Genomic DNA, 17,610 nt, shown 5'->3' with positions numbered 1-17,610 from the left:
TCTAGGTTCATTGTGCAACCCCTGGACTAAGAGAAAGAGGTGTATGGCAAGTCCTGGGTTTTACTGAACCCTATGGTGACTTCCTCCCATGTGGACACTGCACACAAGGTAGGATGGATCTACCCCAACCATTGTGCATCACTCAGTGGAAGAGCTCAGCTAACACAGAAAGAGTCTTTAAACGAAGTCACTTAGTGCTTTTGTGTCAAATTCCCCTAAAGATCAAAATAACCCATATGGTGAAGCCTATATTGAACTAGTCTGTCTGTGTTTGGGGGAGGAGGGGGCAAGAACCCTCTAGCCCAGGGATGAGATAGGCCCACAGCATTCTCCATCCAGCCTGTGAGCTTCTTCTCCTATACCAATGATGGTGAACCAATGGCACATGTGGCACAGCTGGCATGCAGAGCCCTTTCAGCTTGCACGCAAGCCATCAGTTGCCGGATCGCTACTCCCCCCCCCACCTTAGGAGGTGGCTGCAGCTGCGGTGCTGGCGCTTCGACAGGCAGCGGGCCAGGATCTGGAGCAGCTAGCAACGGCAGCAAATCCGGAGTGGAGTCTCAAGGCACCTCTGAGCCTGGGATTCCTTCTTCCGGTTCCACTGACGCCGCAGCCCACCATCCCCCCCCAGTTTAGGCACTTGGGCCCAAAAAGATTCGCTGCCACTGCCCTATACTCTCTCATCAGTGACTCAAGATGTGAGGCAATTAAAGCCCAGGAAATTGTTGCAGGGATCTGAGCCACCAGGAGGTGTGGTCGTGAACTGCAAATGTAATTGAAAGAAATATTTGCATTAATGGTTTGGACTGAAGAGAGAAAAAAAGAGAGCAAAGCCTTCTATATATGTAGAAATTATATTTATTGCATTTGATTATGTTTGAGGGTCTTGACATTGAACTGCCCTTGTAGCATGGCAGCTGATAGCTATTATGAGGTTTCAACAAAGAAAATAAATTTATAAATCAATTATTTTGGTGAGGTTGGTGCAGGCCATTCCACTGTGCAGACTAGTTACTCTAGCTGTTTCCTCACTCCATCACCATCAACAACAAAATAATAAGCTCCTTTGCTAATTACGTTTTACAATGAATAATTTCCAACTCAGAGACCTCAGCCACTCCGCACTTTCCGAGTTGCTGAATGGCTCTTGGTGGCTGTAAAACGCTCAATGCCAGAAGGGAAAGTTCTGTCAATTTCAAATGGTAAACTGGAAGAAACATTTTGCTTGAACTGCAGAGCTGCTCAAGAAAAACAAGCAATTTCTGGATCACGGGGTGGGCCCTCAATTCAGTTTTTTGGAAGGCAAATATATCTGCCATGAAGTAGGGCTTCATCAAAAACAGTAAATAGTAATCTCCATGCAACAGAACTGTAATCATTTCCAAACATGCAAGTGCTTTAAAAAAATTAAAAAATATAAGGTGCCTTGACAATGCTGGCAGTTTTATATTTGTAACATACAATTTGTATATATATCTATATATATATCTATATATTTATATATTTACATTGTTACTGTTAACTTTACCTTACAAGCTACAAAGTTAGGAAAATATACAGTACTTTTGCATATAATGGTAGATCCTTGTAGCCCCTGAGTCAAGTATAGAGGATTTAAATTAAAAAAAGGAAAAAATAAACCCAATCAAGCCATTAAAAGCACTTACATTTTAGGTGATGTAAGAGTACAAAAAAGGTTATTTTCCAGGAAGACCAGGATCAGAAACATGCCTATGGAGACCCAAGATACCTATAGTACTTAGGGAAGAATCAGGCAAGGACGGGTGCCGAATTGGGTGGAGGTAAGTCTTACTACGTTGTGTGGGTAGCTCTGGAGACCGGTCATGCTCTTGTTCCAAAAACGAAGCCAGGTTGTCTTCTGAAGCTGTATTCAGATGAATTCCACTGGAGAGGGATTCTTTGGATTTCCGTTTTGATTTTTCAAGGTCTAGGAATTCAGGACACTGGGAAAATGAAACACAACAGTCATATCAAAGAATACCTTACGAGCCAGTGGCTAAAAGAACGAAAAGTGGGCTTGTGGGAGAGGGTCTCCGCCATCATTAAGACAGCAAAGGAGGCTGGTCACAACATATATCTTGTTGTGAACCTGTCCAGATTCTAACATCTGCAGGAGAGGCCCTCTCGAGAGGTTGCAGAAAAGCTGCAGAGGCCTGCATCTGGCTGTCGCGTGGGAGAGGTGTTTTTTCTGCGTGAGGCCCAGATTGTGAGGTGCACTCCCCTCACCGCTGTTTCCACCCTCCTTGCTTTCAAGAGGTGTATGGGCACACATCTTTTTTTACATCACTTTATGATACTCTTCCATTTCTTGTGGTGATTTTGGCTGTCAACATTCTGATTTTAATGGCTGTGTTTCGTTTTGTTTGATTTTATCGTTTGTACAGTGAAAATTGATTTTTACTTATTTCTATTATGTTTTATGGGGGCTGGAAGTTGCTTTGAGCATCACCCAATAGTGGAAAGGCAGGGTAGAAATGTGATTGCTAACAACAACAACAATGTTGATGATGTAGCTGTTTGCTACTTCCATGGGTTGCATGTTTTGGAACACCGTTTGCTGGGGAATGACAGCAGGAGACGGTTCTTGTGCTCATGCCCTGCTTGTAGCTTCCAGGAGGCAACTGGACTGGCTACTGTGAGAAAGAGGCCGATGGACCAGGAAGGTGCCCAGCTGAATCTAGCCCAGCTCTTTCTCCATTTGTATGTAGGTTCTGCTGGTGACATGTCCTGCTGCCAATAAGCAGGGGAAGCAAGTATTGGTTGTTGTAGGTGTTGTAGGAAGCAAGTATTATCTGTATTCCTGTCCATGCATGATACCTGTGAAGGACTGAAGCTCCTGTCCGTTTTAATAGACGCTGTGGGATGACGGTTTTGCACTTTCCGGACAGCTGGCCTCTGGTAATCCGTATCTGCGGTCACCACACTATAGGCAGGTGGGATGAGCGCTGATTGTCTCTGCAGGAGCTGCAGGATGGTTTGAATGTCAGCAGTCATTTGGGATTCAAGCCTGGAACAGTAAGAAGAATTCAACACTGTATGTTGACATGAACGACACCATTTGACAAGACAAAGTAAGTCATAATGTGCAAATAGTATTACAGTGGTGCCCTGCATTACAATGAACTCACAGAACGACAAAATCGCATGACGATGACTTTTTTGCGATCGCTATAGTGATCACAAACAATGTTTCCTATGGGTTTTTTTCGCTGGACGTTGATTAGGTCCTTGCTTCGTGAACTGCTTGTTTGCAAAATGATGATTTTTATGGCTCCGCAAAATGGCTGCCCTGTCTTTTCTGGACCATGCTTCGCAGGGCAGCCATTTTAACAGCTGATCGGCACTCGGAAAATGACTTCCCCTATGGGCGATCTTCACTGGACGACGAGGTAATTTCCCCATTGGAACACATTCAATGGGTTTCAATGCATTCCAATGGGGAATTCTTTTTCGCATGACGACAATTTCGCTTAACAGTGATTTTCCTGGAACAGATTATTGTCATCATGCGGGGCGCCACTGTACTTAATAGTGTTGTAAAGGAGAATAAAGAGGATTCTCTACAATGCCGACAATGTTTGCCTGGAGAGGTAAAGCAGGATGTTGGCTAACTCGAGGTTCAGATGAACAGTCTGTTTGCTCATGCATGCAACTTCTTTGCTCCTGGCAAAGAAAGGCCACACAAATTAGGAATAGTCTGTTTATTGTCTTGTTGCATGTTGGGTCCTGGAGCATCCCTATCTTTTGAGTTGGCTTACGGAGTGTTGTAAACTGTTCCTGCTCAATATCTATTATTGTGCAGCAATCATTTATGTCAGCTTATGAAGCCACCTAAAGCTGAGCCATACAACTGACCCATTTACCTCAGCTATCTTTGAATGTTAACCACTCTCTGGTTAAGACCCTTCTAGGCCTGGCTACCTGAGATAGGTTAACGAAGGAAACCAGGGAATGAACATGGAACCTTCCATAAATCACATGCTGTGCCCTGAGCTATGGAATCACTCCCATAAATAGGTTTCCAGCTCGTGCACAGAGTTGAAGTAGAGTGATGGTAATTCTTAGCAATTGCACAGCTGCTTTTAAGAGTTGAGCAATTTCAGACACATTATCTTTGAACTCTTATAAAGGCCTTGATTTAGGTCAGGATAATTAGCTTCAAATTGCTGATGGAGCTCTATGATTGAAAGAGAGAGAGAGCGAGATTGATTTTTCCAAAGCCACCTAGGAAGTTCCAGGTAGAGGCAAGAGTTGAAACACTGATCTACAGTTTCACTTCTCACCAAGCAGTGGAGAGGTCAGATAGGATCAAGAAGTGGATCTTTATGAAAAGCTCCACAATGCCAGCTAATTAATCAATAGATACACCCTTTACAAGGCTGCCAGGTTCTATTTGGCAGAGCCAAAACCTAAGACCAAGGAGTGAGGTGGTCCCTCGTAATGTCAGAGGTAGGGCAGGGAGCAATTGGGAAGAGGGCTGGAATGGCTTCTTGGCCACTTGCTTGCTGGAAAAGGTAAAAGAGGAATCTAGGTAAAGGGGCCTGCAATCTGGGTAAAAATAGCTAATAATGCTTAGCTGGGCCTTCTGACAATCCACAGCCATGTATATGATTAGTGAATGAGGGGACATTTTCTGGCAGCCTGGCAAACAGAAAAATGTGCCCCACAGCTACAGATTTGCCCCAGTTCCTGCTTGATCTTGTGTCCTGGATTATCTGACTTTCAATGCATAGACACATCGTCAAGAATGTTTCCAGGCTATTCTGTTGCTGGCCAATGAAACAGACATACAAGTACAATTGTACTGAGCCACCGAGAAGTCGCACCAGATGGGAAAAGGCAGAGATACTGCATGGGCTTGAAAGCCCCCTCAGAAAAATATATTTGTCAAAAAAAAAAAAGTCATCTTCTAGTGCTGTTTGCTCAGAGATTTGTCTCCTCACCTAAAAACCATGGGAAACCAAGCAAGCCTAAGCCTTCAGGGGCAGATACTTCCTTAACAATCAAGCCCAGCCAGTAAACTGTCCTCCTTTTCAAATATAGGGCCTCCAATAGTTCATGAACACATCTCCTTCCTTCCTTGGTATAACACCTCTGCATCTTCAAAATCATGGATACTGGACACGTTGTACAAATGCTTTCTATAAATGGTTTCAAATGCTCATCTGAAGTATGCTGCCTGCTTCAAAACTCAACACAAGTGGAATCAACCACCAAGAAGCTTCCATTAATGCTCAGGCATGTGATGGGGCTTTCTCAATAGAGGTGCTTGAAATATCAACTGCTGTTTTTTTCCCCTGCGCCTCACAGGGTTGTAAATGTTGCTGTTATTGCCCCTATTTTTGGTTTTGTTTTGTGTTATGAGTTGTAATTTATTTTAAAAAATTCTTACTGCATCCTGCTGTTAACTAGAGGCGTGCTGGGTGACCGTGTTGCTTGGGGAATCCTGGGAGCGGTAGTGCAAACCCACATCTGCACACTGTTACTTTTAACTGGTTTTAACTGACTGGGAGCCACCTTGAGTGCCCTGGGGGGGGGGGAAAGGTGGCATATAAAACAGACAAACAGAACTCATAGAAACGTACACACATAACAAGTCAGTCCTGTTATCAAACTATAGGATAATTTATGAAGATATTTGGGAAAGCAACCATTCCCACTCTCTTTCAGCTCCTCAGATGTTCGCAGAAGCAATAACACGGGCACACTTGACTATCTCTCCATTAAGTTAGATAAGGAGCAGGAAGTTCTCTACATATTTTGGATTCTAGCTCATGACTCTCTTAACTCTGGACCATTGGCTATAATGGCTAGGGCTTATAGCAGTTGAAGACCAAAATATTTAAGCAGTAGAGACCCTATTCTTCAGCATGTGATGGGTTTCTCAGTAGAGGCAGCAGCTACATTTTTCAGTGGCTCCCATGCTGAAACGGTTGTTTGACGTCGCCATAGATTCATCAACAAACAGGCAGCTGGAGTTCTCGGCACGTTTCCTACTACCTGCTGCCTTGCAACGTATGTCATATTGCTGTGTTTTATGTTTCCCTGGAAATTAGGCCACTGGCGTTCAGGTTTTATCGGCTCATAGATTGCAAGGGAAAGGGCTGACCCTTACATTGACTTTAAATTGCTTGTTAAAATGTGCATTCGACATGCCCAGGAGCACTCAGTGACTAATATAGACTGAATTTGTCAACTCAGGATTAAATTGCCCATTTGTCATGACAAAAGTGATGACAGTAATGGAATCCTGGGGAAGTGATATTTTTAAAGAAAGGTTATATGCCTGAACAAAAGCCAATTTCCAATTAGACACAGTTTTGCCTGCTTGCAAGTTCTTTTTGTGCCTGGGGGAAGATTCGTTCCACTTGGGTAGGGGCAGGGGTGCGGCCATGCAAGTTCCTTCAGAAACCAGAAGTCCAACAGGAGCTGAACAGTGGTGCCAAAGAAGGTTTCCTGTTTCATGCTCATTCGTGACATTTTTAGCATTGATAGGGGAATGGTGACATTCTCTCTCTGTTAGGTGAGGATCAGGTTTTATTGGCTGAAAGCTTGAATTCAAATCTAGTGTTTAGGAACCTGATGAATCTGTCAACAGATGATGAATCAATCATGCTAGATTATAAAGAATTTAGATTACATCTGTCACATGAGGAGATCTTGGCTCCCTTCTGCCTATGCCCTCCAGATTTGCTCCAGCTCACCCCTGATCTCTGGAACAGAAGGGGGGATACGCGCAGGGAGTTTTGGAGGAATCCAATGTGCCACCAGTATTCTTTTCATTGGCAGAGAAGAGATGAATAACAGACACAGCCATTTGAATCTGTAGGATACTGTTTGGCTTTGTCTCCTGTAATATTTCCTGGGGTGTTTTTAATACAGAATTATAGTAGCCGCCTAGAGTGGCCCGGTGGGCCAGATAGGCGGGGTATAAATCAAATAAATAAATAAATATATAAAATAAATAAATACTCAGGTTGGCAGCGAGATGGCTAAATGCATGAAGAACTGCGAACAGCAGAGTTGGATGAAACCTGTTTTATTCTCTATATGGGTAATTGTTTTTAGTTTAATGGTAGTTTTGTTTCCATTTTTAAATTTTAAGATGACTATCATGTGGCAGCAAAGAAGGCTTGGGAGTTTTTTGCTATTAAGACACAATTAACTACATTAATTGACTACAGTTAACTACTCTGCTAACTTTACCACCAATTGTAGCCACCAGTATTTTTTTCGAATCAGCTTAGGAAACATTCTGAAATTTCTAAAATAAGGAACAAATAATAATTAGTGATCCTAGTAATATATTGTAAATAAGGCAGTTCATAATAACTGGAACATTACTTCAGCACCTTCCCTAGCCAATGGACTAAATCTGCAAAGTTGGTACCACTTGGATTAAACCCACTGAAATAAAGGGCGTTTACATTAGTTGTGACGTAGAAGGCCTGTTCATTTCAATGGCCTGTACTCTATGTAGGAATAATAAGAGATTTATCCCAATGAAGCTGCAGACCTATTAATTTGCTGACCTATCATTCTAATAGTGTGACCGCAGTGTATTGGGTTATGAAATTCAGAGTGATTATTCACGAACTGATGATGAACTCCCAGAAATCCAGAGGTGGTGGTGAAGGCTTCTGGGAGTTGTAGTCCAAGAACATCTGGAGGCCCAAGGCTGGGGACCACTGCCTTAAAGGACCAGCTGAGAAACTGCTGGTCCTTTAATTGCAGTTTCTTGACCAGCCCTTCAGACAAGGAAAATAACTTTAAAACATAAATTTTATAAGTGATGCAGTGCATCAGCAATGGTCTACTACAGATGGAAAAAAATTACTTCCCCTGCCCCTCTGCGGTGGAGCAGCGGAAGTGTTCAGTTTGCCAACATCCTGAAGTAGCCACTTCACAATATAGGAAATTCAAACCAGAAGGAGCCTTGACAGTCAGGATGTTCACTTTTGGTCTGTTCCCAGTGATCCTATGCACTGGAAATGGAACAAACCAGAGCGATCCTACCCATACCAAAAAAAGTAGAAGCCCCTGACAGGGGTTCAGAAAGGTGCAGGTTGGAATTCTCTGGGGATGATTTGGTTTGATCCAGGGATTACAGCAGAAAAAGGAGTAAACCATCTGTCCCAGCAGCAGACCAAGCAGTGAGTTAAATGCCCATGTAAATTAGCTTGTAAGTCAATCAGAAGGCCAGTATGGGTATGCAAATCTCAGTATGATTCCTTTACTATCCAATGCCAAACTGCTACAAACCCAAAAGGATCTTGTTTCAAAGAAAATTATTAACAAATTATTCAGTTTTGGAGAACTCAGGATTGAAATAATTGTACCTGTCATTGTTACCTGGCACTAACATGCTTCTGCTTAATGGTTCCTCTGTAAATTACTGACCTACAGAAGATCCTATTATTTACAGCACTGCTTAGAGCTTGCAAACAAAGAGCTGTGGCTTTGTGTATTTACTCAATGCATCTCTTGTTTGGTCTTCCTCTTTCTCCCATTGCCTCCAAATTTTCCTAGCATTATTGTCTATTCCAGTGAGTCTTGTATTCCCATCATATGTCCAAAGGACAACAGCCTCAGCTTTGTCATTTTAATTTCTACTGAGAGCTGAGACTTGACTTGATGTAGGATCCATTTATATGTATTTTGAATGATCCGTGCTATCTGCAAAGCTCTCCTCGAACATCACAATGAATATATTTTTTTACCTGTGCCTGTCCATGTATAATAATAGGGTATATTACAGTACAGTACACTTCATTTTCAGTGACACATGCTTACTCTCGAGGATCTTTATTAGTTCCTTCGTAGCTGCCCTTCAGAGTCTCGGTTTTCAGATTTCTTGGCTGTATTTCATATATTTGTTTGTTCAGCCCCTGTAGTTTCACCTCCTGCTACTTACAAGAGGCTTTAGCTCCTGTGTTAGTTTTGTTTTAGATGCAAAGTTTATACTTTTTTTATTGTTTTGTCTTACCTGACCTTCTATGATACCTAGAAAACAGAATAATGCCAAGTGGACACCCCTCTGGGCTGCTGCCATGCCATGACTAAAAAGGAGAAGGTGGTGCACAGCGACCTGCTCCCAAGTCATACTGGCAAAGGGTTCCATAGGTACCAGATGGTGTCTTTAGCCAGCAATTCTGGACTTCATATGAATTCATTGTTACTTAAACATGAAGAATTATGGAACACAAACTTGACTGCTATCTAGTGAAATCTTGTAGGGAACAAATCTCCACTAAAGACAAGCTGTGTTTTCCTACCGGTCTGATTAACTGCCTTGTCTCAATGACAAACAGCTCTTCTTCCCCAAAGGATATGGGGGAATCATCGCTGCTTTGATATTTATTATTTCTTGGAATATGACTGGCTGGAACACTGTTTCCGGGGGAGAGTTTTCAGAAACAGCCCAGAAGGCAATAATATTGTTTAATCAAAACTCTGTCGATATTGATTCAGATAAAAATTATTTTATCTGGGTTTAAAGCTAATAAACCGGCACAAAAGGCAGATATTTCCCCACCATCACCCAACATGACACTGTCATTTTTGTTGATATAGTCGTAGATGTGAAGAGTAAATAAATAAACTTGAATTATGCCCTTCCCTTGTATTTAAAATGTGGGTTAAAAAGGGTTTCTTTCTTTTAATCGCTAACCTCTATATGCCCCGCAGGAACTCAAAATTTTATACAGAATTAATGTGGAACAAACTGTGCTCTTCTATTGAGTTAACTGGAATGTAGATATGTTGACTCTGTTATTGTCCTGGCAGGTGATTTTAACACATGTATAGACAGGGATAATAAAGCACCAACAGCTACATTATGTCTTGAGAAAGATTCCCTCCCCCTTTATTTGCTGCAAGACGTGAGAAATGATCAAATCAATCCCACTGGTGTTCGCTGGTAAAGGACCTCTTCAGATTTAAGCTTTGTTTCTAAGATGGAAAGAGCGCCAAGATAAATCTGGTGACTCCACTTCTGTCTTAAGTGGCCATAACAGATTAGATCTGTATTTCATCAGATCTTGCCAACAGTTTTAGTGATGTCAACTTGCTTCCACTTGGCTGCAAATAATTGCCAACAGTTTAATCATCGTATTCGCGAAGGCTTTCACGGCCGGGATCTAATGGTTGTTGTGGGTTTTTCGGGCTCTTTGGCCGTGTTCTGAAGGTTGTTCTTCCTAACGTTTCGCCAGTTTCTGTGGCCGGCATCTTCAGAGGACAGCACTCTGTGCTCTGGTGTAGTTGGCTTGGGAGTGCAGTATTTATGGCTGTGAGATGGGCTTTTGTCTGGCCCCAGGGGCTGGACCCTCGGTAACTCCAGCTGTGCGGGGATATTCGTATACGAATGCAAATCTCTAGTAGAAAATGCTAAAAATACTTGTTTGCACAGCATGATTAATCTTCAACAGAGACTGGAAAATAATTTTTTACCTAATCTGATTTTGCCTAAGTCCAGAGGAACCAGAGAGCTTCAACACATGGGCCTGGCACACCTGTAGGGTTTTGAGACCCCTTTCTCTTCTTTGTCGAGCAGCACACACTGTTTTGCCACATGACAATCTCCTTTTGAATGTTCCCTTGGATTAAAAAGGGGTTTGACATGAGGCAAGAGTCGGCAGACATTTTACAAAAAGGCAAGCCCCGCCCCCCCCAAGCGAAGGAGTCCTAGGAGTTGCAGCCCTTGACATCCCAGTCTACATGGGCACCAAGGAAAGCTTGTTCAATTATTGAGTTTTTAGAGAAGTGCTTCGGCTGGGTTATACCGGCAGCAACACAGCAATTCCATATAAACTTAAGATGCGTTTGTGGCAAGGAAGCAGCAAAGAATATCCTACATCGTTTATCCTGAAACTGAGCAGAAAGGATTCCTCTGAGCACGTGTCAACTTAATAAATCAATGGAGATTGCATTTTTTGTTACTTGCAAACTGAGAAATAATTTATGATAGTGATGTTCAACGAACAAAGCTCACATTTTGTTAACTGCTGCAAAAGACTGATGAAAAGTCGGGGATGACTATACAGCTGAATGTGTATGGTTTGTTATTTTATTCTGTTTCCTGTTCTGCTGCAAATGTCACATTTATCATTTTTATCATTCAAGCCAGTTGAAACAAAAGGAATTCTGAATACTGTGATGCAATTACAGTGATGTGGTGAACTGTGATATATGACTGATCTGTTGCCTTCATTTCATAGAAAGCAGACTACTATGTTTCTGAATGAACAATTGCAATAACATGTCGGGGAGGGGGAAGAAACTATACGGAGTGCATCAGGACAAAGAGGCTTGTCTAAGTAGTATTTTGACAAAGAAAATAAGTGTTTTCTAATAGCTCCGTAAGAACAAGTGTTTGAGCATTTGTGGTGCTTCCCCCCTTCCCTTCCCCTCCCTTCCCCTTTTCTCTTTTTTCAGTTGTTTAGTATGGAGTAAAAGCAGATTATTTCTCACAGCAGAGAATGAAAATTTCTGCAATGGAATGTAATAGATGTGTAGCTGCAGCTGACTCACTGGGTTAGCATCCCCAGAAGGGAAAATAATCATAATGACACTGCAAAGTTCCACTTCCCAGGAAAAGGAATGTGATATTGGACGGGGGGGGGGGAGGGGGAGGAGATCAGATGACATAATTTAAGAAATAAAGGCAGCTGAGTAATTAAACGCCTTCAGTTTCTGTCCCTGATGCAACTGATCTGTTTGTTCTTTTGATTAAATTCTTGGGAAGTCAATGAATTTTGAGAATCAGTATATCATCAGTACAAAGATCCTTTTTCAGTCTGAGGGCCGAATTTTTACATAGGAGATGGTTGGAGGCCTTTCCAGTGGTGGGCTGGACAGACCGGATGGGGCCAACAATGGTCAATGTTGGCTGTTTTTAAGCATATATTGTTGTGTCAGGTAGATTGTTTCTTCAGCTCCCCTTCTAGCCAACCCCCTTCTCCAGCTTTAGGTTGCATCCTCTCATGGTTGTTTCTTCGGTGACCTTCGACATGTTAAGTTGTACTGTGATGGCACTGGCCTATGCAACCATCTTTCCAAATTGTCTTCTGTTAATCTAGCATGAAGCCTAATCCCCAAACGTGGTGAACTTCCAAGCAAGAAAAAAGCCAGGTGGGCAGTATAGTTTCTGTCAGATGTCTCATCAACGGCCAGAGCAGAAGATAAATTCCAAAGCAGAGTCTTTCTGAAACATTTCTACAATTTCAATTGTTTCTTGAATTCTGTCATGCATTGCCTTCCAAGATAAGGCAAGATTCTCAAATAACTTAATTTTGTTTGTACTCCTCTCCTCCTCTTCGGCTGTTTGACCTGGCAGGAGCACGAGTTTGTCTGTCCTTCCTCCTTGTCTGGGCAGGCAATCAGCCAAGGAGGTGGGGTAGGGAAGCCCATGCTCCTGCTTGAAATTGGAAGGAGAGGAGAGGAGCATGTGCCAGCTGGGGAGTGGGGGATCCAGCTGGGGAGGCAGAGGAAGGGAACACTTACAAACCAGCACAAACCTCCGAACTGAGGTTCGGTCTATATCTAGTGCAAGTACATCTGCAGTTGCAGCCATATGTTCCTTCCAAAATGCGTCTTCTGAATGAGAAAAGAATCTTCTTATACACAAACCCTTGTTCTTAATTCCTCACAACCAGAGTGGCTCTTTTAAAGAGGACAGACTCTGTTTCAAAGTCTGCCAGGGGACAGCCTGCTCTTTGTCTGATTAAAGGACAAAGAATGAGAAGAAGGGAGGTCAGGGACCTTGACATCACTCACCTACAGGGAAGACCAGGATAGTAGAATCAACAGACTGTTGTTACCATGTATATACTTCAGTGAGAAACGCTGCAAGTAACAGGCTTTGTTCTGCTAAGAACAGTGCCTGGAGAATCAGAGGGTTTTTTTAAATCTTATCCTCCTGGCTGGCTTGCCACAATGTCAGAATGTTTTCTGACACAAGTAGGTTTAAATTATATATTTTAAAATATTTTCTAATTTTGTGCATATAGATGGCACATATGCAATTTTCTGCAAACTGGTGACCTCTTTCTTGGTGGATCTTTTGGTGATATACAAGATCAGATCATGCTTGAAGAACGCCCAGGTCTTTATAGTCCACAAAAAGTCTAAAACAACTAAAACGAGGCTATACTGTTTTGGAGACATTATAACTTACTGGAAAATATAACAATGTTGGGAAAAGTGGAAGGCAGTAGGGAAAAAAGTCCTACTATGAAATGGATTGAATTAATAAAGGAAGCCACAGCTGAGTTAATTAATTACTATAGTTGCCATGAGTGAGAAGCCACTTATAAAAGCAATAATATAAGTGGCCACTTACCACAACAGTTGTTGGGTGAGACCTCTGAAAAGGAAAGGCTACCAATAACTACACAAGGGCTTATTGTCTTTGGTAGCAGTTCCAGTACAAATGAAAAGCCCTGAAAAGCTCAGAAATGTGGTGAACTGGAGAGTGATGGAAAAGCACAAACACTTCTGAGAGGCACGGAAGGCCTCAGAGATACCCTGGAAAAGTGGGGGCGGGGCTAGAAGAGGCTGGAATATCTACGAAGACCACAGACTGTGTTCTGGTAAACTGGAGATGGAGATGGGCTTCTTGGGGTGGGTAGGGATGTCTAGCAGACCAGAAAAGGCCTGTGGAACAGAGGTTCCTCATCCTTGGCAGAGAAGCTAAAAGACTGAGATACAAACCATGAAGTCCTTTGATCAAATCTAACATCTTCCATAGATCCATTTGTGGTCATAACAACAAGCTACCTTTGGTTACCTTAGTTCCTTGTTTCAATGACTACTGTTACGTGGTTACTGAGGTGGTGTGTCAAACATCAGAATGAGCTATGTAAAATCTAGGTACAGTTAACAGATCTTGTTAAAGATCCAGTGTTTCTCGTTCCCTCAGAGCTGTTTCTTTTTACCTGCTGAGTTGGTCTTGGAGTAAATCCAGCCTCTGCTCCACTTCACCATAGTTGATCTCACTTTCTGTTTCTGAGGTGCCCCACATGGCACGAGGTAATGCTGACTGACTGGATGACTCTTGGTGGCCTCTGTTACAATCCTCCTGCCAGAATCTTCTGTCTGTGATGTCTGCCAAAATGTAAGATTACAAAAAGAGAAAAATCACTGAGAGATACCCACGGTCGGAATGAAGCCACAACAGGAGGGGCGTCCCACATTAGGGCAGATACACAAAAGGGGCTTCCCTTTCTTCTGGTGTTAACGCTTAGCTGCTCCATGGGAATCAAGCTGCAAGTTCTATAACATGTGAGATAAGTCATTTATACAGAACGCTGATGCTGCTAGCAATGCAGTTATGGTGGCTCAGTAATGAGGCTGGCTGAAGTAAATATTTCAGCTTATATGAGCCAGGTGGAAGGCAAAGTAAAGCAGGTATGAGAAGACACAAGGGCGGGCAGGATGCCAAGCAGACCCTTAGTTCTGGAGTTGGCCCATAAGAATGACTTTAGGGAAGCCTTTGACTATACGGAGGATATGATTCTTCAGCTTGGAGAGTCTTCAGCTTGGAAAATATCAGCTACAGAGAGAGACCATATCACAATAACTAGGTTTCGGGACTGTGCAGCTCTCTATGCACAATATTTAAAAGTTCATGAAAACAAAATAGAAAATTGGAAAACAATACAGATTCATAACGAATGGGAAGTCAAGTCATATAATAAAGAACCAGGCAGCTGAGATATCAGCAACGGTACAAATTAGAGAAAAATGTTGAGGTCAGTCTCACATGAACCAATTAAAGGCACTTGTAAACACCCAGGTCCTTGCTTCCTTGATAAAGAAGGAAGCCAAGTACATCTTATAGGAAGAAATTCTGTAACAATGCACCTGCCATATAAAAGGCCCTGTCTTGTGCGCCCAGCAGGCAATTCAAGCAAGTGATCCCCTTACTGGATGAAAATATATATACTGGATGAAATATATATTGCTTCCTGCCTTTCTTACTGATGCATTTTAAATGATCTGTTCTTGTTTACAAAATTACAATTTTAGTTGTAATGCATTTGTTAACTATTTAAAAAAATCATTTATTCCTTATTTAGTTTCTGGACAGGGGAGTGGGTCAGCTTTGCTCCCAAGAAGAGCAATGGTTGGGGAACACCTTCTCCCTGCTAGGGCCCTCACAAGGGTAGCCATAACATCCAACAGAGCATCAGCTGGGAAAGCCCACGCTGACCCTGAAGAGGCTATGAAGGTGGAGACGACAGCACCAGCAGCTCATTCAGCCAGCCTGGGACAGAGAGGGACAGCTCTGGCAGCAGGACGGCCATTGGCATGGCACTTAAGAAGCATTGGACTGCTGGGGATGGTGAACCCTCCCCAGCCCCAGCCACGGATACTGGACAGCAAAGGACTAGAGCAGGGAACTAAGCCCCAATGGTGGGCATGGGTGGTGGTGGTCTAGTTCAAAGACCAGTCCCATATATTTGGTAAAGAAATATAGCTCTAGGCACCCGGAGAGTGTTTTCTTTTGCTTTCTATATATCTTTGCTATATATCTTTGTTTTCTCTCTGCCAGCAAACGGCATTTGTTTTATCTCTATCTTTAGTGGTTGATATGGAATCATAATAAAGAGGGAGGGAGGGAGGGAAAGTAAAGTGAAAACTGCTTTCAGAGCACTTGTAGGAAATAAATCACCAGGAATAAATGGGATAGCAATAGAGTTGTTTCAAGCTTCAGAGAATGAATTTATCAAAATGCTAACAATAATGAACTAATAAAAATGGTAAAAAGAAAAAAATGGCCCACAGACTAGAAATGCTGAATATACTTTTTAGTCCTAAAAAATCAAGACCAAAGAGTGCTATAACTATACGACCATCACATTAATTTCTCATATGGAGAAATAGGTGCTGTATAACTTTTTACCATATATGGAATGAGAAATGCCACACATTCAACCTGTAAGGCACTAGAGATCATATTGCAAATATATGTTGGCTACGAGAGTGCATGAAATTATTTCCACCAAAGCATTTGACTGTGTAGATCATTATCATCTTTGATCATTTGAAAAATAAAGGGTGTCCCACAACATTTTATCATCCTAATGCCTAACCTGTATTCTGGATAAGAGGTTACTATTATGACAGAAAATGGAGAAATAGAATGAGTTTTTCTTGGCAAAAATGTGAGACAAGAGTCCATTTTATTTCTGTATTCAATATATAGGCAGAACATATAATACAAAAAGCTGAAGTAGTAGAAATAGGTAGCAAAAACTATGATATATATGTGACAGAAAATAGCAATGACTTGAAATGCCTACTGAGGAAAGTAAAAAAAGAAAGTGCAAAAGCAGGATGAGAGCAGAACATGACACAACCAATGACTACAGAAGAATTGTATCTAGTCAATGAAGAAACAGATTTATCAATGATAGGACTTTTTATAAGTCAATGATACATAGGGTCACCATATGTCAGAACTGACTTGCTGGTGCATAATAATAAGCAGTGGTTGCCTTGAACACAATGGCTGAAATCCTGTTGCTTAGCATAAGCTGCACTAGAGTAGCCCCACTGAATCAGTAAGAATTTGGTGAGTCAACTCCTCCACAAGTTCTGTTGATTCGAGTTACTGTATGACTTATTTTAGTGTAGTTTAACAATTAGAGTAGGCTCATTTGAATCGGTTGAATTTATGAAGGATTTGACTCATCAAATTCCCACTGATTCAATGGCCTACTCTAATGTTACTTACTATGCTAAGCAATAGGATTTCAGCTAGAGATGGGGGTATCTGTATATGAATATCCCCCCCACAGGTGGAAATAATGAGGGTCTGGCCCCATGGGGCCGAACTGCCCACTCACCATTTCACCATTGACGTGAGCTTGGCGGAGCCTTCCTATTGCACCACTGTCCGCAATGGATTAGCCACTCCTGGCAGGAGGCGGGATGACAAGCCTCTCTGCCAGGTCGCAGAGTGGCTGATATAAATATAGGACATAATAAATGGCATATCATTGGAGACCAATACTGGGTTACAGGTCCACAAACAAAATATTTAACTCATTTTAACAAACCCTCACATTAATGGGTCCTACATGTATTCATTTAAATTATGATATTTAAATATATAAATGTTAGAATAAAATGTTCTGATCAATACCCAGTATAAGATTTACAGAAGTGCTTTCGATCTCAGTTATATCCACAACTTTATAATTATAGGTGTTGTAAAAAATATTGTGCTTCTAATTAATTCAGTTAAAAATATAAGTGAAAACAAGCATATGAAGAGTGAATCAAACATCATTGTAAAAAAACAAACAAAACCCAGAGTATACACACACCTTCATCAAAGATGATTCATTCTTAATAACACAACATAAAAGGCCAAGGAAAGGAACAAAAGATTTTTCATTTTAATTTGTGTTTGGCCACAATGAAAAACTACACCTCTTAAACCTTATAAATTTAGCTGAACGCACAGTTTGCACCAGATTGCCTTGGAAAATGTTGCCATAGCTGCGAGAACACAGTTCTAATAGCCAAAAGGAAACAGGTGAGCTTCAAATCTATGGGTCTCACCTTTTTATAAGCTCATGC

General features: G+C 41.8%; 1 protein-coding gene across 6 annotated transcripts in view; it reads right to left on the bottom strand.

Moving 5' to 3' along the window:
- Positions 1-835: 835 nt before the first annotated feature.
- The window catches only part of KCNH7 (potassium voltage-gated channel subfamily H member 7), a 376,531-nt gene continuing 359,756 nt past the window's right edge, over positions 836-17,610 (bottom strand). For 5 of the 6 annotated variants that reach the window (XM_072982177.2, XM_072982182.2, XM_072982194.2 and 2 more), the window contains 3 exons: positions 13,956-14,124; positions 2,839-3,028; positions 836-1,964 (listed from right to left, as the gene is read on the bottom strand). In XM_072982177.2, the coding sequence (XP_072838278.2) occupies positions 1,698-1,964; positions 2,839-3,028; positions 13,956-14,124 (626 nt within the window). In that variant the 3' untranslated portion in view covers positions 836-1,697. The remainder of the gene's footprint in view (positions 1,965-2,838; positions 3,029-13,955; positions 14,125-17,610) is intronic. The other variant, XM_072982207.2, reaches the window with a different exon arrangement.

Source organism: Pogona vitticeps, chromosome 1 (assembly GCF_051106095.1).
Source record: "Pogona vitticeps strain Pit_001003342236 chromosome 1, PviZW2.1, whole genome shotgun sequence".
In the NCBI taxonomy this organism is placed as follows: Eukaryota; Metazoa; Chordata; class Lepidosauria; order Squamata; family Agamidae; genus Pogona; species Pogona vitticeps.
This window is presented reverse-complemented; position numbering and strand designations above follow the sequence as displayed.